Source organism: Grammomys surdaster, unplaced genomic scaffold, assembly GCF_004785775.1.
Source record: "Grammomys surdaster isolate TR1022 unplaced genomic scaffold, NIH_TR_1.0 67, whole genome shotgun sequence".
Taxonomy (NCBI): domain Eukaryota; kingdom Metazoa; phylum Chordata; class Mammalia; order Rodentia; family Muridae; genus Grammomys; species Grammomys surdaster.
In genome coordinates, this window is record NW_021604569.1 from 18,897,613 (window position 1) to 18,922,329 (window position 24,717).

General features: G+C 40.4%; 1 protein-coding gene across 1 annotated transcript in view; it reads right to left on the minus strand.

Moving 5' to 3' along the window:
- Window positions 1–24,717, minus strand: part of Abca13 (ATP binding cassette subfamily A member 13) — a 438,342-nt gene that overhangs the window by 203,102 nt on the left and 210,523 nt on the right. Inside the window, exons 36-41 of the mRNA XM_028777793.1 lie at window positions 22,350–22,487; window positions 21,165–21,345; window positions 18,928–19,146; window positions 10,198–10,394; window positions 3,927–4,084; window positions 2,408–2,638 (exon numbers count right to left, since the gene is read on the minus strand). Of these exons, the coding sequence (XP_028633626.1) occupies window positions 2,408–2,638; window positions 3,927–4,084; window positions 10,198–10,394; window positions 18,928–19,146; window positions 21,165–21,345; window positions 22,350–22,487 (1,124 nt within the window). The remainder of the gene's footprint in view (window positions 1–2,407; window positions 2,639–3,926; window positions 4,085–10,197; window positions 10,395–18,927; window positions 19,147–21,164; window positions 21,346–22,349; window positions 22,488–24,717) is intronic.

Here is a 24,717-nt window from a genome sequence, read left to right on the forward strand (position 1 = left end):
GAAAAGCAGGTACCTTACAAAGCTGTCTAAATTCTTGTTCCATACTCATCTATGGACATCGACTTCAGACAAATTGAATGGTGGCCACTATCATTTATGGTCTTTAGCAATCCTCCCTTGCCCATGGAGGATGTATTCTATAGCCAATATTGTAATTCTATATTATGCCTGAATTCTACAGACAAATAGTTCAAATAATTGTCATCAAGTATTCATGGAGGGTGAGTATAGACAGTAAAATTCAGAGTTGCCTGAGCCTTTTACACAAAATGGTACAGGGTTCATATTTAACCTATTGACAATTCTATAATATACAACAACTCATCTCTAGACTACATATCATGCCAGATACAAGGTAGCCATTATAGATAAATAATTGCTATATTAATCTCCAGAGAAAAGATGACAATAAAAAGTCTGCATATTTTCAATACAGTCAGTGCTATTTCTGAATAGTTGCAACCTGTAATTACTTAAACCCACAGTTACAGAAATTGCATTTGAACTTTTGTTCCCTAATGCATGCCTAAGGTAAAGTCTAGTTTATAAAGTAATCACAACAAGAAATTATCAGCAACAACTAACAAAAGCAAAGTAGAATAATAACAACTATCCACTATAATAAAAATCAAATAGGTACGATTTCTCCCTCCTGCCCCCCTCTTTCCTCTCTTTCTCACTCCCTATACCAAATATGTACATCTGCTGAACTATGTTTACTGGACATAGTAAACTATGGATCCTTGAACTAACATTACTACTGCTGAGGAAGAGAGACAGGTGTACAATGAACGATTTCCCAAGGATTGCCTTGGCTTTAGGACCACAAACTCCTAAATCCATTCTAATATTCACTCTAACTTACAAAACTGGCTGTTTTAATTCTTACAGTCATCCAAAGTTTCTGTATGTGGTTCAGATTCATAAAGCCTACTGATAACAATCAAAAGGAAAGAAAGGAAGAATGAATGAAGAAAAGAGTGAAAGAAAGAAAGAGAGAGAGAGAGAGAGAGAGAGAGGAGGAGGAGGAGGGAGGAAGAGATGGAGAAAAAGGAGGGTAGAGAAGGGAAGGTAAAGGAAAGAATAGAAAGGGAAAGAAGGGAAAAGGAAAGAAAGGAAAGGAGAGGAAAGGGAGGGAGAGGAAAGGGGAGGGGAGGGGAGGGGAGGGGAGGGGAGGGGAGGGGAGGGAAGGGAAGGGAAGGGAAGGGAAGGGAAGGGAAGGGAAGGAAAGGAAAGGAAAGGAAAAAGGAAAATAATTGGGCATTAGTGTTATTCGTGAAACAAGTAAATTAAATTAGAGAGGCTATAACAGTGCTTCCTTGCCTATCTCAATTTTAATTTTCTGTTCTTCTGTTAGTTTTTAATCTGCAGCGCTTTTTATAACTAATAGCAAAGCAAAATTAAGTTTCCCTGTAGCTCACGTGTAGAGGTAATATTACAGATCCATATAAGGATTGTATTATATTAGGTTTAATATCCCAGCATTTTTCTTCAAAGGAAATACAAAGAAACCCCTGGCTGGCCACTCTGATGAGACAGCACTGAGTAGTGGGTGTTCTCAGCTCAGTCTCAGGAACTGACAATGTCAGATATCACAGTAAAGAGGGAGCAGAATAAAGAGTATGACAGGGAGCAAGCAGGCCAGCATTCAATACCATGTGGGTGGTAGAGCATCTGACATTTGTTTACCCAGTGTGTGAACATAGCTCCAAAACTGAAGTCCATGGAGAAGAGTCAGACACCTCAACTACTGAATACTGACTGGTCATCTACAGATTCCAGAACAAACCCACCTTAGGTATCAAATATAATAATGCTATTTGCTTTAAAAGTAGTCACCAGTGGTGTATGTTAAAACCTGGTTTGGGATCCCAATATGCATGACTTTGACAATTTTTCTCAGGTGCCAATATGATGAAATCATGAATCTCTAGGTAAATGGACTTCTGAAAGTGCTTCCGGGAAACTATCGTTATTAGGATTACTGACATGGATAGGCCCATCCTGAAAGTGAGTTACTCTGCTCCTTGGGTTTGGATCCTGGATGTAAAACTAAAGGAGTAAACTAGTTGAAGACAAGCAGTCATCACTTTTTCCTTTCCCATTGTGGGTGCAATGGTACCAGCTGCCTCCTGTTGTTTCCATGGCTTCTCCTCAAATGTAGACCATACATCCTGGGATTGTTCATCAAAATAAATCCTATGTCCATTAAGTTAATTTTGCCATGGATATTTGATCACAGCAATAGGAAAGGGTGATTGGCATAATCTCCTAATCAGGGATTGAAAATAAATAATAAATAAATACAATGGCTTCCATCTCTTCTCCATTTAGCCACATCTGAATATTGAACTGGTGGTGGAAACATAAACCATGAATGTATATTTATGAAATTATGAGCATGTACCTCTTCCAAGGTGGTGTCTGAGATCCCAAACCCTGTCAGGTGCAGATGCTGTAAGTTCTGATCCAGAGCCCGGCAGAGACCCTTAAAGCAAGACTTGTCTGCATCCTTGGGAATGGTATAGGTCAGCTCACCTCCATTGCTACCTTTGAGGAATGCTTGTGGAATATAGACCTGTATCAGGGATGTAACACGAGCCACATCCTTGGGCTCCTGGCTTTCTAGGACAGAGGGCTTCCAGAAAGAAAAATAGGTTAGAAAGCAATCAGATCACTTCAAACACTGAGTTCTTGAATAATATACTCATAAATGTATCATTTCACATGTCTGTTTCAAAACAAGGATATATTGCTGCATTCAAGCAGGAGAGAACATTTTCATGAATTGTTACATATTTTCTCTTCCTTTTAAATATATGTGTCTGTGCACATAGGTTTATGTGCACCACTATGGAAGCCTGAGGACAATCTCAAGAGTCATTCTCAGGAAAACTGTCTATCTCCTTTAAAATTCACTGAGCCTGAAGCACATTAATTAGGCTAGACTGCCTGGCCAGTGAGCTGGTTCAGCAGACTGCAGGTGTATGTCATCAAACCTGGTATTTTAGTATAAGTTCTGGTGATCTCACTCAGTGCCTCATGTTTGCAGGACACACACTTTAGCAGCTGAGTCATCCTCCAATCCCCTTTTCTTCTATTTTATAAATCATAAATCAACAGAGATTAACCTGGTGAGCCTACATTTGACCCATGTGCCCACACTGGTTCCAAATGCTCTGCAACCAACTTCCAAGGCTCTGAATTGAAGAGATGATCTCCTTCCCAGAGCAATCATCATGGAGACTCAAATCCTAGCAACTGGATTGCAGAGAATAGCTTTGAGTGTTCCAAAAGTGAGAGCTAGGATTCCTAGCCAAAGAGAAAGGAAGCTCTCTCTGGATAGCAATATAATCACCTCAACTAGATAAAAGCCAAAGATAAATTATGGCTCAATGAAGTCATGGGCAGCAATTTTGAGGGTCACTAAGGATAAAACAGTCATAAAGACCTGGGTAGTGACTTTCTGGATTCTAATGCCAGGGTCCCTGCTTTTGTTCTGGCTGGTTATAGGCAATGATAACTACAGATGTGACTTAGCTTTTATTAGCCTTGACCCTAATTGTTCCATCTCTCCACTCCTCTGCCTCTCCACCAGGCAAGGTTCTAGTCTCCATAAGGGATTATCACTGTCAAAATGATTTAAGACCACTTCAACCATCGTGCTTCTTGGCAAATGTTCTTCCTACTTATCAGGACACTCTGATCTCTCTTTCCCCTTTTTTAATGGAAGATCAAAGGCACCCTAGCATTCATAGAGGATATTCCTCAGTGCCCAGGCCTGAAAAGAGTTTGTAAGACTCCTGGGACAATGTGCACAAAAGGCCTACAATTAAACATTACTATTGTACAATTGCCATGTTTGGTTTTGGGTGATATGGTCAGACAGGGCTTCCCCAGTGAAATAAAAGAGTTGTACTGCTTACTTGCTTGCTGAGTGTCAGGGTGAGTCCTTGGCCATAGGTCTCCTTCAGGCCTGCAGGAGGAGCACAGCATCTGAGCCTCCCCTGCTGGAGAACAGCCACATGGTCACTGAGCATCTCAGCTTCATCCAAGTGATGGGTTGTGAAGATAATTGTGCGACCTGTGGCCAAGTACATGACACATCAGAACCAGCATTACAGAGGCTCCTTCCTACAAATGGTGGGTTGGGACAGGATTAAAAGAGTCACCAGTGTTTTAAATTGGAGGGGGGGAGGCTAGAATGGTGCTGTGTAAAAACCTAGCCACGTCTACTTTTGAGAATTAGATTCTAAAATGTGTCCTTTATAGTATCCCAAAAGGTCATGACAGCTATTTTCGCATGCTGCTGTTTTCACATGCTATGCAATAAAGGCCCTGAGTTTAGCAGCTTCATTTTCTAGGGCTTAGATGTAATAGCATCAAAACACACACTTCATGCTAGAAATCACTCAGAAACCCTGTTCTCAACGAATATGGGAGACACTTGTTGTAGCTGGGGGAGGAAACTTAAGTCACCAGCCTTCCTATGGAGAGATATGGATGAGTCCAGCACTGTGCCTTCCTTCTACAGAAACACATGTTAAATGTACATGTGTCTACAATGAATTTGAGAATTCATTACCTTTCCTTCTGGAGAAAAAAAAAAGACTCTGGTTAACCTTAGGAGAACAGAAACAAGAGACACTAAAGGTATCTGAGGAAAGTTACTTCAGCTATGTAAATACATGATGTTCTTGCTTTTAGCTACTTTCACCATTGGGTCAAATTGAGCCTCATTTACTTGACCTATCAAATTGAATTAGCATATTCCTTGATTTTGGTTTCAAGAACAAGTTTTTAAATAGAGAATGACAAATAATTCTAAGTCTACTTAAGTTCATGTTTCTCAATATGAAAATATGAAATATTTTGAATTATGAAAATAAATGAGAAGAATTAAAAGGTTAAAAGTCTTATTCATTTGTTCTTTCCTTGGGTTTGTTTTTAATTGTTGCTTGAATTTTTTATTTTAATTTTGAGTTGTATTTCAATTGGTAGCCAAAGTTGGTCTAGAGATCACTATGTAGCCCAGGCTAACTTCAAGACTACAGCAATATTTCTATTTCAGCCTTAAGATTGCTGGGGAGCAAGCAACAATATCTGGCTTTCAGTTAATTTTTAGAGTCCACCTAGAAAGAAACAATGGCGTGTAGTGCAAAGAACAATAGAGAGTGGAGTGCCCAGTGCCAATTCTTGTTATAGATGTACTATAAAGACCCCAGACAATAGCTTTATGTCTTCTAGTCCCTGGATGCTAATATACTCATTGTCTGACCTAAGATCATCAGAGGCAGACTAGTTACTTTGATTAGAGCTACCATGCAGTTCGGCTGCATGTCACCATACAATACAATAGTCTAAAAATAGAAGTCTACTCAGCCCACATTCTCAATGAAAATTAAGGACAAAAGGGTACTGTAAGTGGCTGAGAGAACAGAAAGAGGAACAGAGAGACATTGGCTAAATCTCACAAACTTTAGTAATTTTCAGATCTGTTACACAATACAGTGGCTATAGGTACTCATTATGAAAATTACTGAGAGATTAGTCTTTCAGTACTACACACACACAGACACACACACACACACCAAAACCATATATGTTTGTAAGGTGATGGGCATGTTAACTAGCTCTGTTTAATCTTCTCTATGCATATAAATATGAAACATCATGCCATATGTACAGTTTTATTTGTCAACTACACGTTACTAAAGCTGGAAAAGATAAGAAAGTAATTCCCAGAGAATTTAGATCACAGTCATGAATATTTGATCCATGATGGCCCCTGGTGGATGCTACAAGAACCTGAGATGCTGTTCTACTCTCAAAGGATATTCCCCAAAACCATTAGCTTATTGTACTGATTCGGGTGGTGCAGCCCACCCTATCCAGAAGTTCTTCTCCAAAGTGGCATTTCCAGAATTCATCTCTTATGTAGTTTTAAAATGGTAATACCCTGTCGTATATGGAGAATCGACACACCAAATACTGAGGCATGCACTTTTGTAAACAGTTTGTTGACTTCTTGGAGAAAGCATTTCTTCTGCAGTGGTATTGAAGAGTGCAGACTCACAGTTGGGAATAAGAGACAAAGAAAGCTTTTGTGTCAACCTCTCCCCTCACCCTTTCTCCCAAAAGAAACGAAACAGTTTAAACAGGATGCCATTGAAGGGAGCTTTTAAAAATAGGGATGCTGAAGTATATGTAGCTCTTCCTAGTTGAAGGCTTCTGGTGGGTTTGGAGTAGGGAAGAAATTGGACTTGTGTTTGTTTGTTTGTTTGTTTGTTCCTTTTCTTGTTTGTTTTGGGGGAGGTCACAAGGGTGGACTTGAGAGAACTGGAAAATGGATGTTGATTGGGTATATTATGTGAAATTTCCAAATAATCAATAAAAATAGTACTATGTTAAAAAATATATTTAATGTCTTGTGTTTCAGAGACAGAGACACAGAGAGACCTAAGAGCTGATAAGACAGTTTCCTTTTGCAACAGAGAAGAATGTGGCCATCTCTCCAACCTCACAAAGGGAATGTACAGGCAGTCTGGTCTAGGCATGTGGTTGCAATATGCCAGTTTGGACTGCTGTCTCTGCCTTATTACTGATCTTCCCACAGGACACACTGAAGTGCTGGCACCAAGGCTGATCAAAGGCTCACATTGCTCACTATAAAGCAAGAAACACACAACAGATTCCCAAAAGATCGAGCACCTTGCACACAGTGTTCTGATGGAAAGTCTCTTTTCTACTCAGCAGCTAACATTTGTTTGCACACTGTCTTAAATCTTTCTCACAAAGCTCTGCCAGTTGCCAGAAGCTTTGAGGCTGTTTACAGGAATGGCTATACATTTTCATTTTTGAAGACATGTTTGCCTTTTACTACTCTCTAGCTAATCTTCTTACAGACTATTAATTTTGTACTTCAATCAGTACAACACCAGTTCCAAAGGAGTCTTCCAAAGACAAAAATAATCATTGTTAAACAACAAAGGGTGTAACGGCGGAATTTAATGAAGACAATCTTGTTTTCAGACTTGCATGGCATCTGTTTATTCTGATTATTTAAACTTTAAACCTTCCATCAGCTAAACGTTCAAGAAAGAAAGAGCTAACAGATAGAGAAGAAAACTGTGAAATGACATCCTTTGGACACTGTGTGGCTGTTACACATATGTCCCCACAGCAGTGTGGCTGCCTGCACAAGGTCAATCCAGTTGCTGATGAGGGAGGAAAAATAATTCCTTCTTGAGGAGATGACCACTACTAGATCTTCTATGCTCTGGTGGATGGTTCCAGCCTGATGCACTTCTGGGCAGTTCTAACTGGACTTAATGGGTTATAAAGCAAACAACAACAACGAAATGGCATGAAGTTGGAAGGGAGCATGTTGGGGAGTACACAGAAGGAGGTGGAGGTGGAAAGGAGAAGTACATATACTATTTCATCATATACATGTACGGAACTCTCAAAAGTTAAGACAAATTTCAGAATAGAGAGAGGAGAGGGTTCCCAAATAATTACTTGCAGTCACTAGGAGAGGTATAGTCATTTTTCTTTAGGGAATGACTAATATAAAGTTGTTTATGTTGCAGTAGAGGACACCACACTCATACATATGTGTACAGTATTAGATAGACTCAGTGAGCTATCTTTTTTAAAGTGTAAAGCTGGAAATGTAATGTGTTCGTGAGGTAGGGAGAACTGGAGGGAGGCAGTGGGGGATGAGTTTATTCAAAATTAATTATATATATATATATATATACATATATATATGTATATATATATATATATATGTGTGTGTGTGTGTGTGTATGTGTGTATATATATATATTTGAAATTTTCCAATAAAAATTTTAAATGAAAAATTATAAATCATTAAAATACAGTTAACATGAATATTAAGAATGATTCTATCTCTGATTTTTAAATCAAACAATAGTAGTGGAACTACAGTGTTTAATTTGGACAATCCACAAGGGCAGGATCATTATAATCCACTTATCTAACCCTCATCCATTTTCTTTATCAGCTCCCATTCAACGTGGCAGGAAAGTCAGGAATCCAATCTCAAATTTTAATCAGTGCCCATAAGCTTCAACCAATGTTTTTCATCAGAGCTTCACATTTTCTCATTTTGGACCCTTTTTCCCAAAGGGCATACAGGTAAATGAAGCAAAGAGGCTGAAGGAACAGTTAAGGTTAGGGGTGAAAAGTATCTCATCTCTTTTGGTCTGTGTGTGATGACTGAGGCCAATAGGCACCGTCCTCTTACTCCCAGCCTTTGTAGATTGAGTAGGGACTTCCTAGAGGAGTCAGACCAGAGTGTTTCATATGCTATGCCTCCAGATTATCTGAGGAATTCTGGCTGCAGACTCTGAAATGTGCCCTGGCCTCCAGCAAGACAGCTTCAAGGCCAGCATTTCTCACAAGCTCTGGCTCCCTCTTGGTGTTGCAGCTGAGGGTCAGGGAAGGATGAGCAAACCAGCTCCTGATGCTTCCCTGGGGCTGAGTTCTACTCAGCATCCTGACCTGTGAGCCAGCTCCAAAGACTGGACCTAAATTCTTCCCATACAGCCACTCAAGCTAAACCAAGAACACATGAGACTACTAAGCTGAATCTGCTGGCTCTACCTCCCAGCTTCTCACTGTTTTCCTTCTGTCACGCCTCAGAATTGTAGAAGGAACAGAGCTGCTGCCTATATGGTAAAGAAAAGGATAAGTTCTTGATTGTTCTTTTATCTTGGTTTTCTCCTAAGTCAAATTCTGATTTACCCCTGAGGAAGTTGAAGTTTTAAATCAAGCTGCAGTAAAGTAATATGCTTGGAAAGGAAAAGAAACATTTTATAAGATTGTGTTTAATCTTGCCTCAGAAGTTTTGACAGTCCTCCATCAGTACTGAGATGTGCCTCCCTGTTTCCTATGTTGTGTTCAAAGGAGGTTTCTATATGAGATGCCTATTGCAGTACTTTCTGGAGTATAGAAACAGATGATGTAAACCAGAAGTTCTCTATCCAATGCTTGTAATAGTAAATAAGCTATAGCAAAAGACATATGGAGTCAGCCAGCTTTCTCTAGAGATGTGAGACTATCACATGTCCATGTCACCGTGCCTCAGCTTCCTATAATACAAGGATCTAAATGCTATCATTTAGATTCAAAAATCTTCCAAAGGTCTATGTAGTAAAGGCCTCTTGCCAGCCTGACTTGCTAATGAGAAATACTGGGACCTTAAGAAGTAGGGCTTGGTAGAAGGAAGTTAGGGCCTCTGACCAAGTCTTTTCTGGGCCTCTCTTTGCTTCTCTGACATCATAATGTGATCATCTTACTCCATCTACTATAATATACTGAACCACCATGGGTCCATAGCTAGCACTAATTGCCACCTTGAAAAGCCTAGAGTCTTTTGAGAATAGAAACTTCAATTCAGGATCACTTACATCAGCCTGGACTACGGGCATGGTTGTGGGGAGTTGTTTTGATTGATGACTGATGTGAGACAGTTCAGCCCACTGTGGGCTCCCAAACCATCTCTAGGCAAGTGGCCCTGAGCTAAACAAGAGAGAAAGTAAAAGATTATCCAGAGAATGAGTCAGAAAACCATGTTTGAAAAGCATGGTTCCTGCCTCCAGTTTACTGTCTTGAGTTCCTGCTCTGACTTTTTTCAATGATAGATTATGACCAGGAAGTATATGATAACAATTAAAATAAACCTTTTTTTCCAAGGTTGCCTTTGGCCCAGTAACAGGAAAGCAACCTAGAATGAGAACTAACCACTCATTTACTGGAAGGTTTGAAACTGTGAGCCCAAACAGGCTTTTTCTAAGTTAATTGTCTGCCACATCAGTGGAACGCCAACTAACTCAGGAAAGTTTGTCTTGGTGACTTCTAATTGCATCCTTTCATTCTTCATGCTTCTAAAATGGAGCATAATTTGGGCAAAACAAGTTTTAACTGACATCATTTATAACTATAGCTCATTAATAGTATCATTGCTAATACTGAGTTAAGAGATCAAACACAAAGTAGGTATTCTAAATATATTAGTGAACAAAACATATCATAAAATACCAGAATATTTTACTTGTTCTGAAAGTTATCATACATCCTCAATTGTAATATGGCTTGCTTCATACATACAATACAACCTTTTCCCAAGCATAGCATTGTGGAGAAAGTGGAATGAATCTCACCACCTACCTTCTCGGTACTTGAGTAGAATGTCCCAGAGGCTGCGACGGGAACAAGGGTCCACCCCACTGCTTGGCTCATCCAGGACCACTGTCTTTGACATGCCCATGAAAGCAATGCCAATGGAGAGCTTCCTCTTCATGCCTCCAGAGAGAGCTCGAGCTGGCTTGTGTTGATGCTGAGTTAGCTCTACTTCATCAAGAGTTCTGGAAAAACAAGGATGTTCTCATTCTTCTCCCTGAACACCAGAAAGCTTTTCTCTGGGTTTCATGTAATGTATAATGGCTTACAGTACCTGGGATCTTTACAAACCATATAGGGGTCTTATGTCAAGAATTATGTGTGCTAGGCATAGTAGCATTGCCCTTCCAGGTGGACAGATGATACCATGTCATTGAATCAAACATGATGTTAGTCATGGTATCTGACTAAGTACTAATGTACTTTGTTCAACTCTGTAGAGAGGCGTCTCCTCTCTTTTCACTCAGGTTTCCTGCAAAGAAGGGGCTATATTCTTCTAGTACAATAGAGAAAACAGCCCATGAGCAGAACAAAGCCCCAGGATTTGCCAGAGGCCTTGAACTCTCTGGCCCACTCTACCTGAAATTTTAATGGCCCCATCTAACTGACTATACAATCATGAATTTGTAATGATGCCCTGTATCAAGTAGAAATCATCAATTATCATTAACATTAGAATAATTCTCCAGTTGTCTTTCAGTTTTGAGAGTTCTAGATTTCAGAAAACTGGCAAAAAGACTTTTTTGTATTATTTTCCTTAAATATCTTTCCATATATTTTGATCATATTGCTTTTCCTCCCCCAACTCCTTCTGGATCCTTCCCAACTTCCTATCCACACAACTCTATATTTTTCTTCCTTTATGAAAAAGATAATCAGACAATCAAATAAAAATTGAAAAAGGCAAAAAACACAAAAGCAAAACAATACACACACACAAAATTATGGAGTCCTTTTTGTGCTGAACAGCATACAGTGACACTCAGGGTTAAATGAGATGTCAAATTCCTTTCCTCAAAGCTCAGGAATCTATTTAAAAGAGGGAATAACAAGATTTTAAGAGCCAGAGGTAAGGGAGGCCTACAAGGAATCAATGCCTTCTAGACACAAGAGGACTGGTGCACATAAGAACTCACAGAGATCGTGTCAGCATCCAGAAGACCTGCACAAGTTCAACCCAGACAAAACCTCAGGATGGAGAGGGGTAAGTAGACCCAAAGCTCCTGCTCCACCCCCCAACCACAAAGTCATTTGTAATTGGGAGCTTCTAAGAGAGGGAAAGTCTGTGTTCTGCAATGGAACAACACTAGGTACATCAGCCACATTCCATAGCAGGCCCCATGCTCAGGAGTAGTTGGCCAGCACAAAGACTTTTAATGTGACAGGTCCTACTCTTATCTCTTTTCTCACACAGTCCCAACACCACTATGCTTTACAGGCCACATGATGGCTACATACTCTCATTATTTACTTTAAGTCTTTCCATTTAAACCTTTTCTAACCAGCAAGAGTGGTGTCCCTCCCTATGAGTGACAGGCCTCCCTTAGCACTTCCTGACCGCCTACAATGTAAGGGTCTCTCTGAAGCAAGGAAGGAGAGGGCTGCCAGTCAGGTGCAGGGTACAGGAGAATCACAAGGGCTCCACACAGCTGAGCTTCGAGAACACTTGGCTCCTGGAACGCTTCCAGATTCCTAGGAAAGCAACAAGTGAATGACAACGACTTCCTTGTCTGGTGAAGAAGGAAAATCTTCTTGTCAGCTTCATTCTCTCTCATCGTTTCTGCCTGACACACAGAGAGTGCTCGAATCAGCTTCTTACTGTCTAGTTTTCAGCCAAGAGCCAAGGCAGTTTGTGTTTAATCCAAGACTCAGAGAATACTTCCTGCTTGCTAAATTTCTACCAAATCTCAGGCCAGACTAAATAAAGCGTTGTTCTCTAGGTGTCGCCATGGTTTAGAGGACCCTGGCAGGAAGGCGGAGAAAGGACAGTTCAGTTCAAGTGCCTGAACTCTGCATTCTGCCAACTTTCCATGTGGGTCATTCTAACACAATGAAGGACAGGATCCCATTAACTCCCTTTGAGTGTGTATTAATGACAAGTGAGTTGGCCTAGAAGATCAACAAGAAGACAAGTTTAAAACTCTCAATTACATTCAAGCTTGCATGTGCTTATAGCAAAGTGCTTATTGTTTACCTCTTCTATGGATTGTGCTCAGGGCTTGTATCATGTATCTGCATTCCCTGGATCCCATGTGGATGGACCTTGTTGATAACTGTACCCAGGCATTTAAATCAACAAATACAATACCAGCTAAAGTCAGTGGAGTCAAGAGATTTGACTATTCTCCAGGTAAAGCCATGTTGTAAGGACTGTTGGGCCTTGGGGTATTGTCTGAGGACAGTATATGAAAGCCTTCCTCTGGCACTGCAGTGGGACTTTATTGCAAAGCCTGGTCATTCCTAGCCTGCTGGTTTTAGGGAGTGCCAACATGGTTAGAGCAGACATAAGATCAGAGAAAAGTGAACCATTTGTAAACATTGTCCAAGCGTTTTGTTTTGTTTTCTTTGTTTTCTTTGATTTTAAAGTCCAAAATGACTCAAAGGCTAATGTTTTTCTAATTATGGAGGTTTGACAACTCAAAAGAAAATGGATAATTTCTATGAATTTAAATTTCTGATTTCTCGTAAAAATGAACAGGAAATCTCCCTAATAAGAACATAGCTAAGCAGAACTGGAAAAGATTTTTTTTTTCCTCAAATCAAGTCCCAGTTATGTGCCAAAAATGTGTTTGAAAACTTCTCTTCAATTATTCATTCATTTATACAGCAAAAGTTTATTGAACCTCTACAATGCATGGCACCTGTTACCTACCTACTACGGGCTGAGAAATAAATCAAATTTTGTCTATGATTCAAGAAACTCAGAGTCAGGTGGAAAAGTCAGATAAGAAATTACAATGAAACACAAAGAAGCTAAGTCCCAGGTTCTGCTGGAATGCCCTCTGACTTTAAAGAAAGTAGCAGAAAGAGTTGGCCAGATGGACAGTGAGATTTGGCAAGGTGGCAATGTTTGAGTAGCATGTTCCAAGGAATGTTGTAAAACAGTTGCCAGGACTTGGAGGGAAATGAATGACATATGCAAAACATAACAAAAAATCCTATTCTTTCAGGAAAGGGGAGGCCACACAATGAAGCCTAGATAAGATGGGACAAATGGCTCTGAGTCAGGTCTTATATCTGTCATACTCCCTCTCTTTTTAGGTCTAGTTGTAGGGCAGGTGACTCATCATGACTTTCTTTTTTCCCCACTTTCTCTAAAACTGCCAGCCTTGAAGCCAGGTCACTAAGAACTGACACTGCTACCATATTGCTGCCATATGCCCATCCAGGGTGTATTCTTAGACTGACCTGCTCCTAGATTTACTTTCTTGCGATTCTTAGGAATTTCACATTCAACATGGCATAGCCCCTCTCTGCCTCCACTAATGGAATTATTTCCCAGCCAAGCACACAGCCCTGCCTCCAGAATCTCACTTCTCTCCATCCTTTACTGAGTACATCTCCATTTCAACTGTATACCCTACAACCCTTTCACTACAGAAAACTCAATTTCCATTCTCTCTCGATCTCTTAAAGCTTTCTTCCCTTTAGCCTTAAGTCCATGGTTATCAACAAAATCAGTTTGCTTACATTTCTTTGTTTATTTATTCCTTGATACTCTGTGCATATATAAATGTATTTTGTTGGGTTGCATACCCCATCACTCCCTCTTATCCCCCTCCCATAGAACCTCTTCTTCCTCTAGCATGTCGCCTCTTACTTTTATGTGGTCTTTGTTTTATTTTACTTTTTTAATTTTTGCTTTTTGATTCCTTATTTGTTTGGTTGTTTTGCCTTTGCTTGTTACTGTTGTTTGTTTAGGTCTACCAAGTTTAGTTAGGGTTGCCTGCAGGGGCAGGAGTGAGAGGGGGTGCTATTTACTGGAACATGGGCTACTGCTGAAGAAAATAACTCCCCCTACTCCAGCAACCATTAATTTCCTGCATCTCCTTCAGAAAGAGTAGGGCCTCATGAACCCCTCACATATTCATGATAAAATATTGACAAACTTCATTTTGTGTAAGTCTCATGCAGGTAGCCACAGCTACTGGGAGTTCATGATGACTATGGACATATCATATCCAGATGACAGCATTTCATGGCACCCCTCTCTGTCTTCCCCCTCTTATATTCTCCTGTGCTCTTTTCTTCAATGCTTCTTTACATTGGGAGAGATAAGACAACATCACATATGGGACTGAGCACTGGATAGTCACTAATTCTCGGCCCTTTGATTAGTTATGAGTCTCTTCATTGCCCTTGCCCACTGCAAAGAGAAGCTTCCTTGCCCATAACTGAGAACAGCACAACTCTACAGGCATAAAAACAAATGTTTTAAAAGCGGTTTGATACCACATCCACTTAACAAAACAACAGTATGAGATTCTCCTATAGGGTCTATGACCTCCCTAGCCATGGGCTCTTCGAAAAGTTTCCAGCTTCCAGATTCAGGCATAAATTCCCTACTATGGTGTAGACCTCAACTCCAAGAAGAAAGTGGTTGGTAACCCCCATAGCCATCATGCTACTACTGCACAACAGCCATAGCTTGTCTGGCAAGTTGGTACTGTAGTTCTCAAGTTTCATGCTAAATAAGACCACTTATGACTTTTCTTCCCAAGGAGCTTGAGTTGCACTCTCCAGGACTATGAACGCTAGTCAGGAAAGTGGAGAATTTCAGTTCCAACTTCATTTCTCTATGTCCTGCAACCAATTAATGTAGTGTCTTCAAAGATGGAGTCTTACCACCTAGTCCTTGTGAGCATCTATGAGCAGTAGCAATAGTCGCCATTGTCTTAGGGACCTCTAGGGTATCCCTGGCAAATAACTCACAGGAAGACATCCCATACCTTGGAGCTTTGATTAAGAATTTATGTTTCCAGTAGGATTGTTGTTCACTTGTTCAGGGAACTTCTGTTCAAACCCATATCTTCATCTGCATCTCTATCTTGATCCATATATGTATTCATGAGAGAGGTTCTCATGTAGCCCAGGCTAATCTTGAATGTATTATACAACAGAGGATGACTTTGAGCTCTTAATCTCTCATCTAGCCTCTGCCTTCCAAATACAAAATTACAGCATGGGGAACAATTCCCAGCATATGCATGCTTAACTCTAAAATAATGCTGAAAGCTGATAAAGGTTCCAGACAGTCTGCCTTGCCTCCTACTACCTTGTATTGCTGCATCAACTATGCTCTCTAGAGAGATCATCTTTAGCTTCTTTGCAAGGTCCCTTAGCTGCCCCATAACCAGCAATGGTCCATCAAGCAATCTCCTCTCTAGTTCCATGCAATAATTCATTCTCTTCTGGACCACTATCAGCAGTGACAGACACGATGCTACAAGTCCTATCATCCTGTAACCTCACTTGCCCAATATGTCATCATTATAGTTCTCTGCTACTGTTGAAAAAGAAAAAAAAAGCTGAGAAAAATGTGCTTTTACTATCTTCCTTTGCCTTCTCTCCTTAAACAACCTAGAAAGACCTCCATCCACCCCTAAACTTCTTTTTTGAAGTTCATTAATTGTGGCTATGTAGCAAAGCAAAGATCAGGTATCAGGCTTCATCTCACTTGACCCAGCACAGAATTGAAGCACCAAACCTTCCCATCTTACTTAAGGGGCCAGGATCACTTAGTGGTTGTCCTCCTTCCCTACTCCACTCTCTTTTGGCCTGTTCTTCCTCATCTGACACCATCATCAGGTAACTGTGGACATGATTCAATCCATCATTTTCTCTCTGCTGCACTTTCACATACTGACCTCATTTTATACCAAGATAACCTGTCCCCAACCCATGTTTCATAATGTCCACCAGAATTCTTGTTAGTAGCAATACAACAACATCTTAATGACCCCAGATCCAAAGAAGGTCCTCTCTTGGCTACTCTTATCTTCCTTAGACCAAAAGAGGAGAACAATTATTATCTGCCTCTTGACAAGTGTTTACTTCACAGATTCTACAAGATCTGCTACCTCTCTTGAACTCGCATGTTAATGAATTCAGACCTTAAGGAAAACAAGCTGTGTTACAGAACACTAATCAGTAGTATGTTGGCTCGAAATCAGATGTTTTCAGTTTTCCCTCCCTCTAATTGAGAACTACTGTCCTAAAACATGATCTCATTCTGATTGCTTTTGTGTAAATTGGCTTTGTTGCTAGGTAACATGCTGTGAATTGATAACTGTTAAAGGTTGCCTGGCACCCAAATAAGAAAATGAAGTCTATGTAGCATTGTCAGGAGCTTGATTTAAGCCCCCAGTCTCAATCACAGTAGAATTCAATATGGCTCAACATAGACACAGATTTTCACATTTAAATAAGTATGTAGACTCTAGATTTAAATATATATGCATCTATACTTGACATAAAAGTAAAACAGTTACTTTAGTGGGGGCAGAAGAGTATAAGCAAGAGAGAAAGGGAACAAAAATGACAAAGGGTGTAAGTGAAGAGGAGCAAAGTACAATGGCAAGCATATATCAAAATGTCATAATGAAACCCATTGTTTTGTATGATAACTAAAAATATGCAAAAGAAATTTTAATTGAAACAAGTGACCTTCACCTTTATAGTAAAAAGAAATATGTTGTACACAGCCAATTGTATATCTAGTATATATGTAGTCCATACAAAGCATAGTTCTTTCATATTGAGGACTAACTCAAGTTGGAGATGGTTTTAAGTACTACAAATTAAGCATGTTCTCTGTATGTTGAAGAGATCATTGTTATTTACATTATTTATGCTATCATTCATTCTGAAAAAAAATATTATGGTGTGAAGACAGAATATCATTTTATAGCAGAGAACATTCCAATGTGGTGGATTTTGAGAAAGAAGGAAATGGAAAAAGAAATGTTTATACAAACTTTGTGGTGCCATATGCCACTTTCCACAAGGGCTCCTGTCCCCTGAGGATTTTTTCCAAGAGTTTGAATTTGATTTGCATTTGACCCTCAGAGAGTGAGCATCTGTCCAGGGGGACATTTGATTTGTTTTACATATGCCCTTTTCATAGCTGGTGTCTAAACACAGGCAGCTATCACAAGTTGAAATGATCTCACTACTCAGCTCTTCCAAAAGTGAGCAAAGGAGACCTGTGCAGCAGTGCATTCCTCTGAAGCACTCTGTCACTTTCTTCTGAAACTTTGTACTAAGAGACTTTCACAAGGAGCTGCAGGGGGATTTCCCCTGATGCTTTGCTCTCATTTCCTGGCCCCTGAGACATATGCAAATTCCACATTCTGGAAGTGTGGTCTTGTTTTGTTTTATTTATAACAAAAGACAATCCATAACACTAACTAGCCCCATCCATCTTGAGTCTTGTGTGTATAGCCAGACCACTCTGCTCAGTTAAGACTCTTCAGAGAAGCTTTAGAGGAAGCATCCACAAAGAACTTGGGGCTTCCCTCAGCCCCTTAAGATAGCTACTAAAGGATGTTAAGGGACATATCTTGACTAAATTTTAAAGCTACTACCATCTACATTCATTAGACCTATTGATCATAGTTAGTAACAATTTTCACTTCTCAGGCCATCAGACTGTTCACAGAGCTAGATAGCCAAGGTAGTGTGCTAAAATGGCCTGGAAACCCTTCCTTCCCTACCATGACAGTCTTATCACCCTAGAAGCTTCAGGTCCAACATGCTGCAACCCTGGGTAAAGCAACCAAATCTTACCTGGCTTGTAAGAGTGAGCAGATCATCACTTCCCTGGATGAGTCATTCATTTCTCTGAGGATCAGCTACCATGTTTGCAAATTGGAGATGGCCTCCATATTGCTTCGGTAGGATAATTTCAAATGGGAACACAACATATTCTCCATTCCCTGAGGTCTCTCAAGATCCCCCAGTGGCCTACTCTTCCCTCAGTCCCTATCTGTTCGCTGCCACAAAACAAATCTTCCCCATCAACCCATATCTCTACCTGTCTTCTCCTTAGTTTCCTATGTGTCCCCTTTTCTACTCATGTCCACAATCATCCTGTGATGTAGCCCATACTATTCTCCAGGCGGTGGGAGACTGGAATAATGAGATTTCTGCCTTTTGTCTGTCATTCTAGCTTTATTATTAGTGTTTCTTCACTTGTGCTGATCTCAATAAGGAGGCAAACAACAGCAGAGGCTGCTGCTTCCCTGTCTTTCCTGAGACTGTGCATCTGCTGGGGTGTAGAGAAATCTACCTTCCAGACCTCAGGCCGATGGCAATCCTCAGCTCATTCACATCTACATGCCTGATAAATTTGATGCTCTTTAGCATGCCAAATAAGGTTCATTCAACCCATTTAGTTGTCTCCTTTTGTATTTTGCTCATTCAAGACAGATAGAGGCTGCCTTTATTTCAGATATGTCCTTCCTATCCACAGTCCCAAGTTGCCTCATTTCTTCCTCTGTTTCAACGACAATCCAGATAAATCTAGTTCTTTTCAAAAAAGCCTTCTCTAAGATCACCCCCTGTGTTGTTTCTGTCATGCTTCTATGTATAAAAATCATTTGCTGTTTTTTTCTTCTCATATTTAGAGAAACAGATAATACTATTTAATATCTCTGTGTTCTTTACCTACAAAGTTGGCAAAGGGGGGAAAGGAGGAATAGTGAAATGTTTACTCACTTGTTGACTTGCTGCTGTAGCTCCTTCTTGGTCCACCAAGGTGCTTTTATGGAGGCAAAGAGCATTAGGTGTTCACGCACAGTGAGATTGTCTAGGAGAACATCCTGTTGTGGACACACCCCCAGCTCCTCTCTGATCTTAGACAAGTCTGTCTGCAGGTTCTTGCCATTTATGATGATGGTTCCAGACGTGGGAGGAAAGAGCCCCATCAACATGGATCTACAGAGAACAAAGATCAGCACAAACAACACCTGGATGCTGTGACCATCAATAAGCCCCTGGGATCCCAGATGGCTTATGCAGCCTAGAAGGAACTCACTCCTCCTATTGGCCAGCTTTCCACATGGTCAATTAAAACATAAGGAATTCATGGGAATGTTGGAGTGTCCCACTATGAAAGGTGGGCATATGAATGTGCCCTACCTCCCAGGGGAAACAGTGTGACTGTATTCATCTACAGTGTTTCAGACTTGGGGGATGATCTGAGTAAAATAGTGTAGACACAATTCCATTTATATGGAATTCTAGGATAAGTAAGCGAATTCGAATATAGTAGGTCAATGGCCACTTGGGAGCTAGGGCCAAAAGATGACAAAAGAAATATTGAAAGGGAAAAGAAATGTTGTATATCTTCACTGTGGCATTTGCTCTGACATTACATCTATATGTCAACTCTCACTGAACAACCTGCATAACCATGTGACACTAACTCTACAGAAATTATCTCTTGAAATATTCAATTAGCAACTCTTTGTTATATCCATTTCCAAACCTATTTAGGGAATATAATAAGGTAATAAATATAGTGATATCTCAGTATCCTTGGGAGTTGGATCCAGTATAACCCACTTATACCAAAATTCAGATACTCTAGTTTATTGTACAAAAATAACAGCATGCATACAGTCCATATAATCTTTCTATGTATCTAAATCATCTATATATTAAATTGTTGAATAAATACTGATGAGAAAACTAATATCTGTACATATTTAGGGCAGATGCAGTACTTTTCAGATAGTTTGGATCTATGCTAGGCAAATGCAAGGAAATGGAATTTGTGGACACTGAGATTCGCCTGTATGAACTCTAAGTCTCAAAGGCATTTTGTTTCAAATTGCAAAGATACAGTTTAGTAATTGGCTCTCAGGCTCCAAACACTGCCAGTAAGCAAGAAAGAAGCACTTCAGATGACTCTGAACATACTCCAAATGTCACTAAAAGCCAAGTAGTTACTGAACCCTGAAACACCCAGGACCTTCGGATTTTATCCTCATCATTCAGCCAGATGAACACACCAAGCTTTCCTCATAAAATCTGTGCGTTAGCAAAGGCTTGCTGAGTTATTACTTGCATAACTCAAGCATTCCCAATTTGCAAGTTCTAAGAAAAGAGCAACTGCCAGCTCTGTTTCAGCACACAAGGTACAAATGCAAACATTCCACGCTCTCTTCTTCTCATTCATTTCCAGGGAGAGCTTTCTAGAGCGCCACAGACATTATTTTTCTGCCTTTCTTACTAAGGTTGAAGCCACTTCCTTCTCATCCTTCTTACTAATCATATGTTAGACCTGTGCACATTCGGTAAGAAAAAGAATAAGAAGTGATTTGTTCAAAAGATACACTCCATAATTTTGGCAGTTGGCCTTAAATAAGGCACCGTTCCACAACCAGCTCAAGGCTATGGATATTTGAACTCTCTTTTTTGCTCCCTCTAGGGCTACATGATTGAATTCTTTAATCAAATCTGGAACTATTGGATCCAAATCCAAAACCCAGTACTTAGCAAGAAAAGGGCCAAAGGAAAAGAAGATGAAAAAAATAAAAAGAAAAACTATTAAAGCTTGCAAAGATTTCTCTGCTTTTTTTTCTATAATTATTCAAACAAAATTATACTTCAGCAAGTGTCAAAAGACTTTAAAAGATTAAAGAAAGGCATGATACATGGTCTTGTAGGAGAGGAAAGATGTTGGGGTATTAAAACATATCCATCTACCTCTTTCCTCAGAATCTACTCCAGGTCTAAAACATGATTGAGAACTACCAGGGGAGGGTCTTTGTATAGAGAACTTGTTCTTTCTTTTGAATACTTAACCTTTATATTGAGATCAAAGCAAAACAACAATGGAAAACTACAAATGGAAGTAGAAGCAGGAAAGAGTAAGGATGAAGGGGAAAAGAGAAACAGGGAGGAAAGGGGAAAGGAACAGAAAATAAATTCTCTAAAATGGGACATACATGATGGTGGTTTTCCCTGCACCGTTGGTCCCCAGCAAAGCTGTGATCTGGTCTCTGTGGAAGGTGAGAGTGAGTTCCTGGACAGCCACTTTGTGATCTTCATACTCCTTGGTCACAGATATCAGAGCCACTCCTGGGCTACCCCCTTCCATCTCCCCTGGGCCATTTTGCTGTGAGAGCCCTGTGTGGAGAATGTATGTTCACCATGAGAAGATTTCAAAAGCTAGAAAAGAATGCCAACACTATCAAACTGTCTGTTCTTTTGGAATGGGATTCTAGCTCTGGGAGGCATGCCAAGATCCACAGCCTTTATTACAAAAAACAATAAGCAAGATATGTAATGGCAAAATGGGCTGAAGTCACTGACAAGACTTTGATCTCTAATGATAAGAGAACCACTGTATGATGAAATAAAAATAGATGCACACAAAGCGTTTTCTAGACACAGACAGTAAACACACTAGTTACACACCAGTGTCCACAGGAAATCTTTTCCTGACATAGAAATGATAGGAACTAGTTGGGTATATTCTAAGTTTGCTAACCCATTTATAATCCATTCAGTTAATTAGAGTTTAAAATTACTTTCAAGTATTCACTCAGAATACAAATCTGGCATGATAGCCTCTAGCTGGTCCATGGTGGCCCAACCCCAGTTACAGGGGCTTCCTTGTAAATGGCCTTTGTGTCTGGCCCACAGGCCAAGGTTATGATTGATAGATATGATTAGATCTGCTCTCCTATGTTTAAGGACTTTTACTGTCCAAAGAAAATGTGCTGACTTTAAGATGAAGTGATATTCTAATTCACAGAAGTATTATAGAAGTTACAACGTGTAAAATTATTTTCAAAAAAATTATATTATACCTGGTATAGTTGCCTGCTTTTCCTTTTGGTTTTCTTATAACTGTTCATTTTGAATTTTAACCAGTTATAATATGTGCATAAATATAGACAATACATAGAGAGGAACATTGTAAATAACAGATGATTCAACCATCCTCTGGTTCTCAGGCTTATACAGACACTACCAGAGCACTGCAACTTAGCTCTGTGGTCATTGCAGAGCCCAGAATAACCCAAATGTGGGAGCCTTGGAATCTGTATGAGATGAAAGGCTCACATGGAAGTAAAACTCAAAACTAACCAGAGAAGATGTATCCAATAGAGCTTCTGATCACGCACCTTTGTTGCCAAAGTCCTCATTGAAGAAAAACAAACCAGAACTCAGAGAGCACTGCCTCCTCTCCATCAGACCACATATGCTTTTCCAATATGATGCAGTGAAGGGGAAATACCATGGTTTCCCTAAACCAAAAGTTCCTGAGAAAATAAGATACAGTTTAAATAGAAATAATCACTTTCTTTTTGCCATGTACATGAAAACCCTGGAGTAGATTACCTTAACTAATCTGTATAAAAACATCATTTCCTGCTAATAAATCTCATTACACATCACATATATAAACTGGTCATACTATGGGATAGCATCTCCCCTTGAGGTTGACCCTAAATATTACTTTGTTCAAGTTACAGCTATCAGCTATCCTCCCTCCCAAGAGACCTTGACATGTACTAAGTAAATAAATGCTTGGTGCTACAACATTATAGCCCCTTTATACTCCCACTTACCCCTGGAATACTAATACTCTTCTTTGACTGGCATTTGGTGCTTGCAAGGGTTACTAGATAACACATGCATGACTCTGAAGTCAGTGCCCGACAAAATTATTCAGTGAGAACTTCTACAAAGGATAATTTGTAATGCTAGCATTTCCATATGAAACATATCCATGTTCTTGAAACACATTGTCCAGACTTATCTCAGTCCATTTAACATTCACTTTCTGATAATTTCATTCAGAAAGGAATGAAAGGGCCTCTAATTATTAGTATGTCTGATTCTCCTATAGCCACAATGTGAAGCAGTGAACTTACTTGAAGGCCTAAACTCTACCAGTGACTGGATTATAAAAGGCCCAAGGGAAGCGGCTTCAGTACTTTGACCATTCAGCAGAAGAAATAGAAATGCTTACATACTCTAGGCAGAATATTCAAAAGAGTGCTCAAAGGAAGGAATGAGGTGATAGCAAGGACTAGTGCTGGTTCCTGTCTTTGTGTTTACTTCGGAAACCAGATTTTTTTGTTGAAATCCAAATCCCTAACACTTCAGGACTGAGTGTTTTTAGGAATGTAATCTTTAAAGGAAGTAGTTATACAAAAAAAAAAGAGTCAAAGGGTGAGTCCTTTTTTTTGTTTGTTTTTCCTTCAATAGAAGAAATTAAATAAATGTCTTTAAAAGAAAGTAATAGCTCTCTTACTCTCTTACTCTCTTGCCTCTAGCTTCTCCTTGCCCTTCCTCCCTTCCCTTTCCCCTATCTCCACGTGGTCAAGGCCGGCCTCTACTCCTCTATATCTCTGCTCTCTCTCCTTTTCCCTATCTCCTGAATAATCCCCCTTCCCTTCGGAACCATTTGGTCTGCTGTTGTCTGTTCTAAGCTGCATGCCCAAGTCTAACATTGGTGCCAAAACCCTGGATACGAAGACTTCAGGAACCGCAAGACCCATGCAGCCACCAGCAGCCACAGCTGGCTGCTGTGAGGCTGCTGTGACCGTACAAGACCGATCCTGCCACAACCCCACCACCGCTGCCACCACTACACCATGTGGACTTTATCTGCTGCTACCTGCCATCATCGACCATGTGAATTTCCACCACTGCTGCAGACCAACTCCATCCACCACTGAGAGGCTCGCGAAACTTCCACCACATGAGCTATGCCACTGCGGCCACCACGTGAGCTGTGCCGCTGCAGCCCCCACGTGCTGCTCTGCCACATGGGCTAGGCAGCCATACAGGTCTACACAGACTTCATTGTTCTACCTTTTGTGAAACCAGACTGCACAAGCCCACAAACACACACTGGCATATTAATTGGTAAGGAGTTTCGGTTGGTGGGAGGAACCCTGGACGCCCAGTTAGGGTCTGGCCAGCCTTCCCTGGGCTAAGGGGTTGGCTTTACATTGCCCCTGTCCATATGACGGGCCCCTAGCTGAACTACGACCTAGGACTTTGGCCATTGGGTGATTTCTCTCTCAGAAATAACTCCCATCCCCCCCCCACCCCCCAAGCTCTAGTAGCTGCCAGAAATCCAGGTACCAGGTGAGCTATTTTCTGCCGGACTAGCTCCTCAGAGGCCCCTAGATATTCTTGTGATGACCTGATTATCTAGCCTGAGCCTGATTTTTCGTTGCCAGCTTTTCTTTCAGGACGCCAACTGATAGCTCGGTAACAGCTGTCACCCAGTGGGTACCACATTGTCTTCGACTGTACCCACAGAGACCTCACTGGATTGTCTACTGAAAAACCTCAAATCTCTAAAATTAACGCCTGATTTGAGGCCTTCCAAATTGATACACCTCTGCAATAAGGTCAGGATTCAATGCCTTCTAGATAATGGACTAAAGTAGCCATGTAATGACACACTAGACCCAACTATTTTAAGGGGTCTTAACACATACTGCCAGCAGTCTGGTAAATGGAAACAAATGC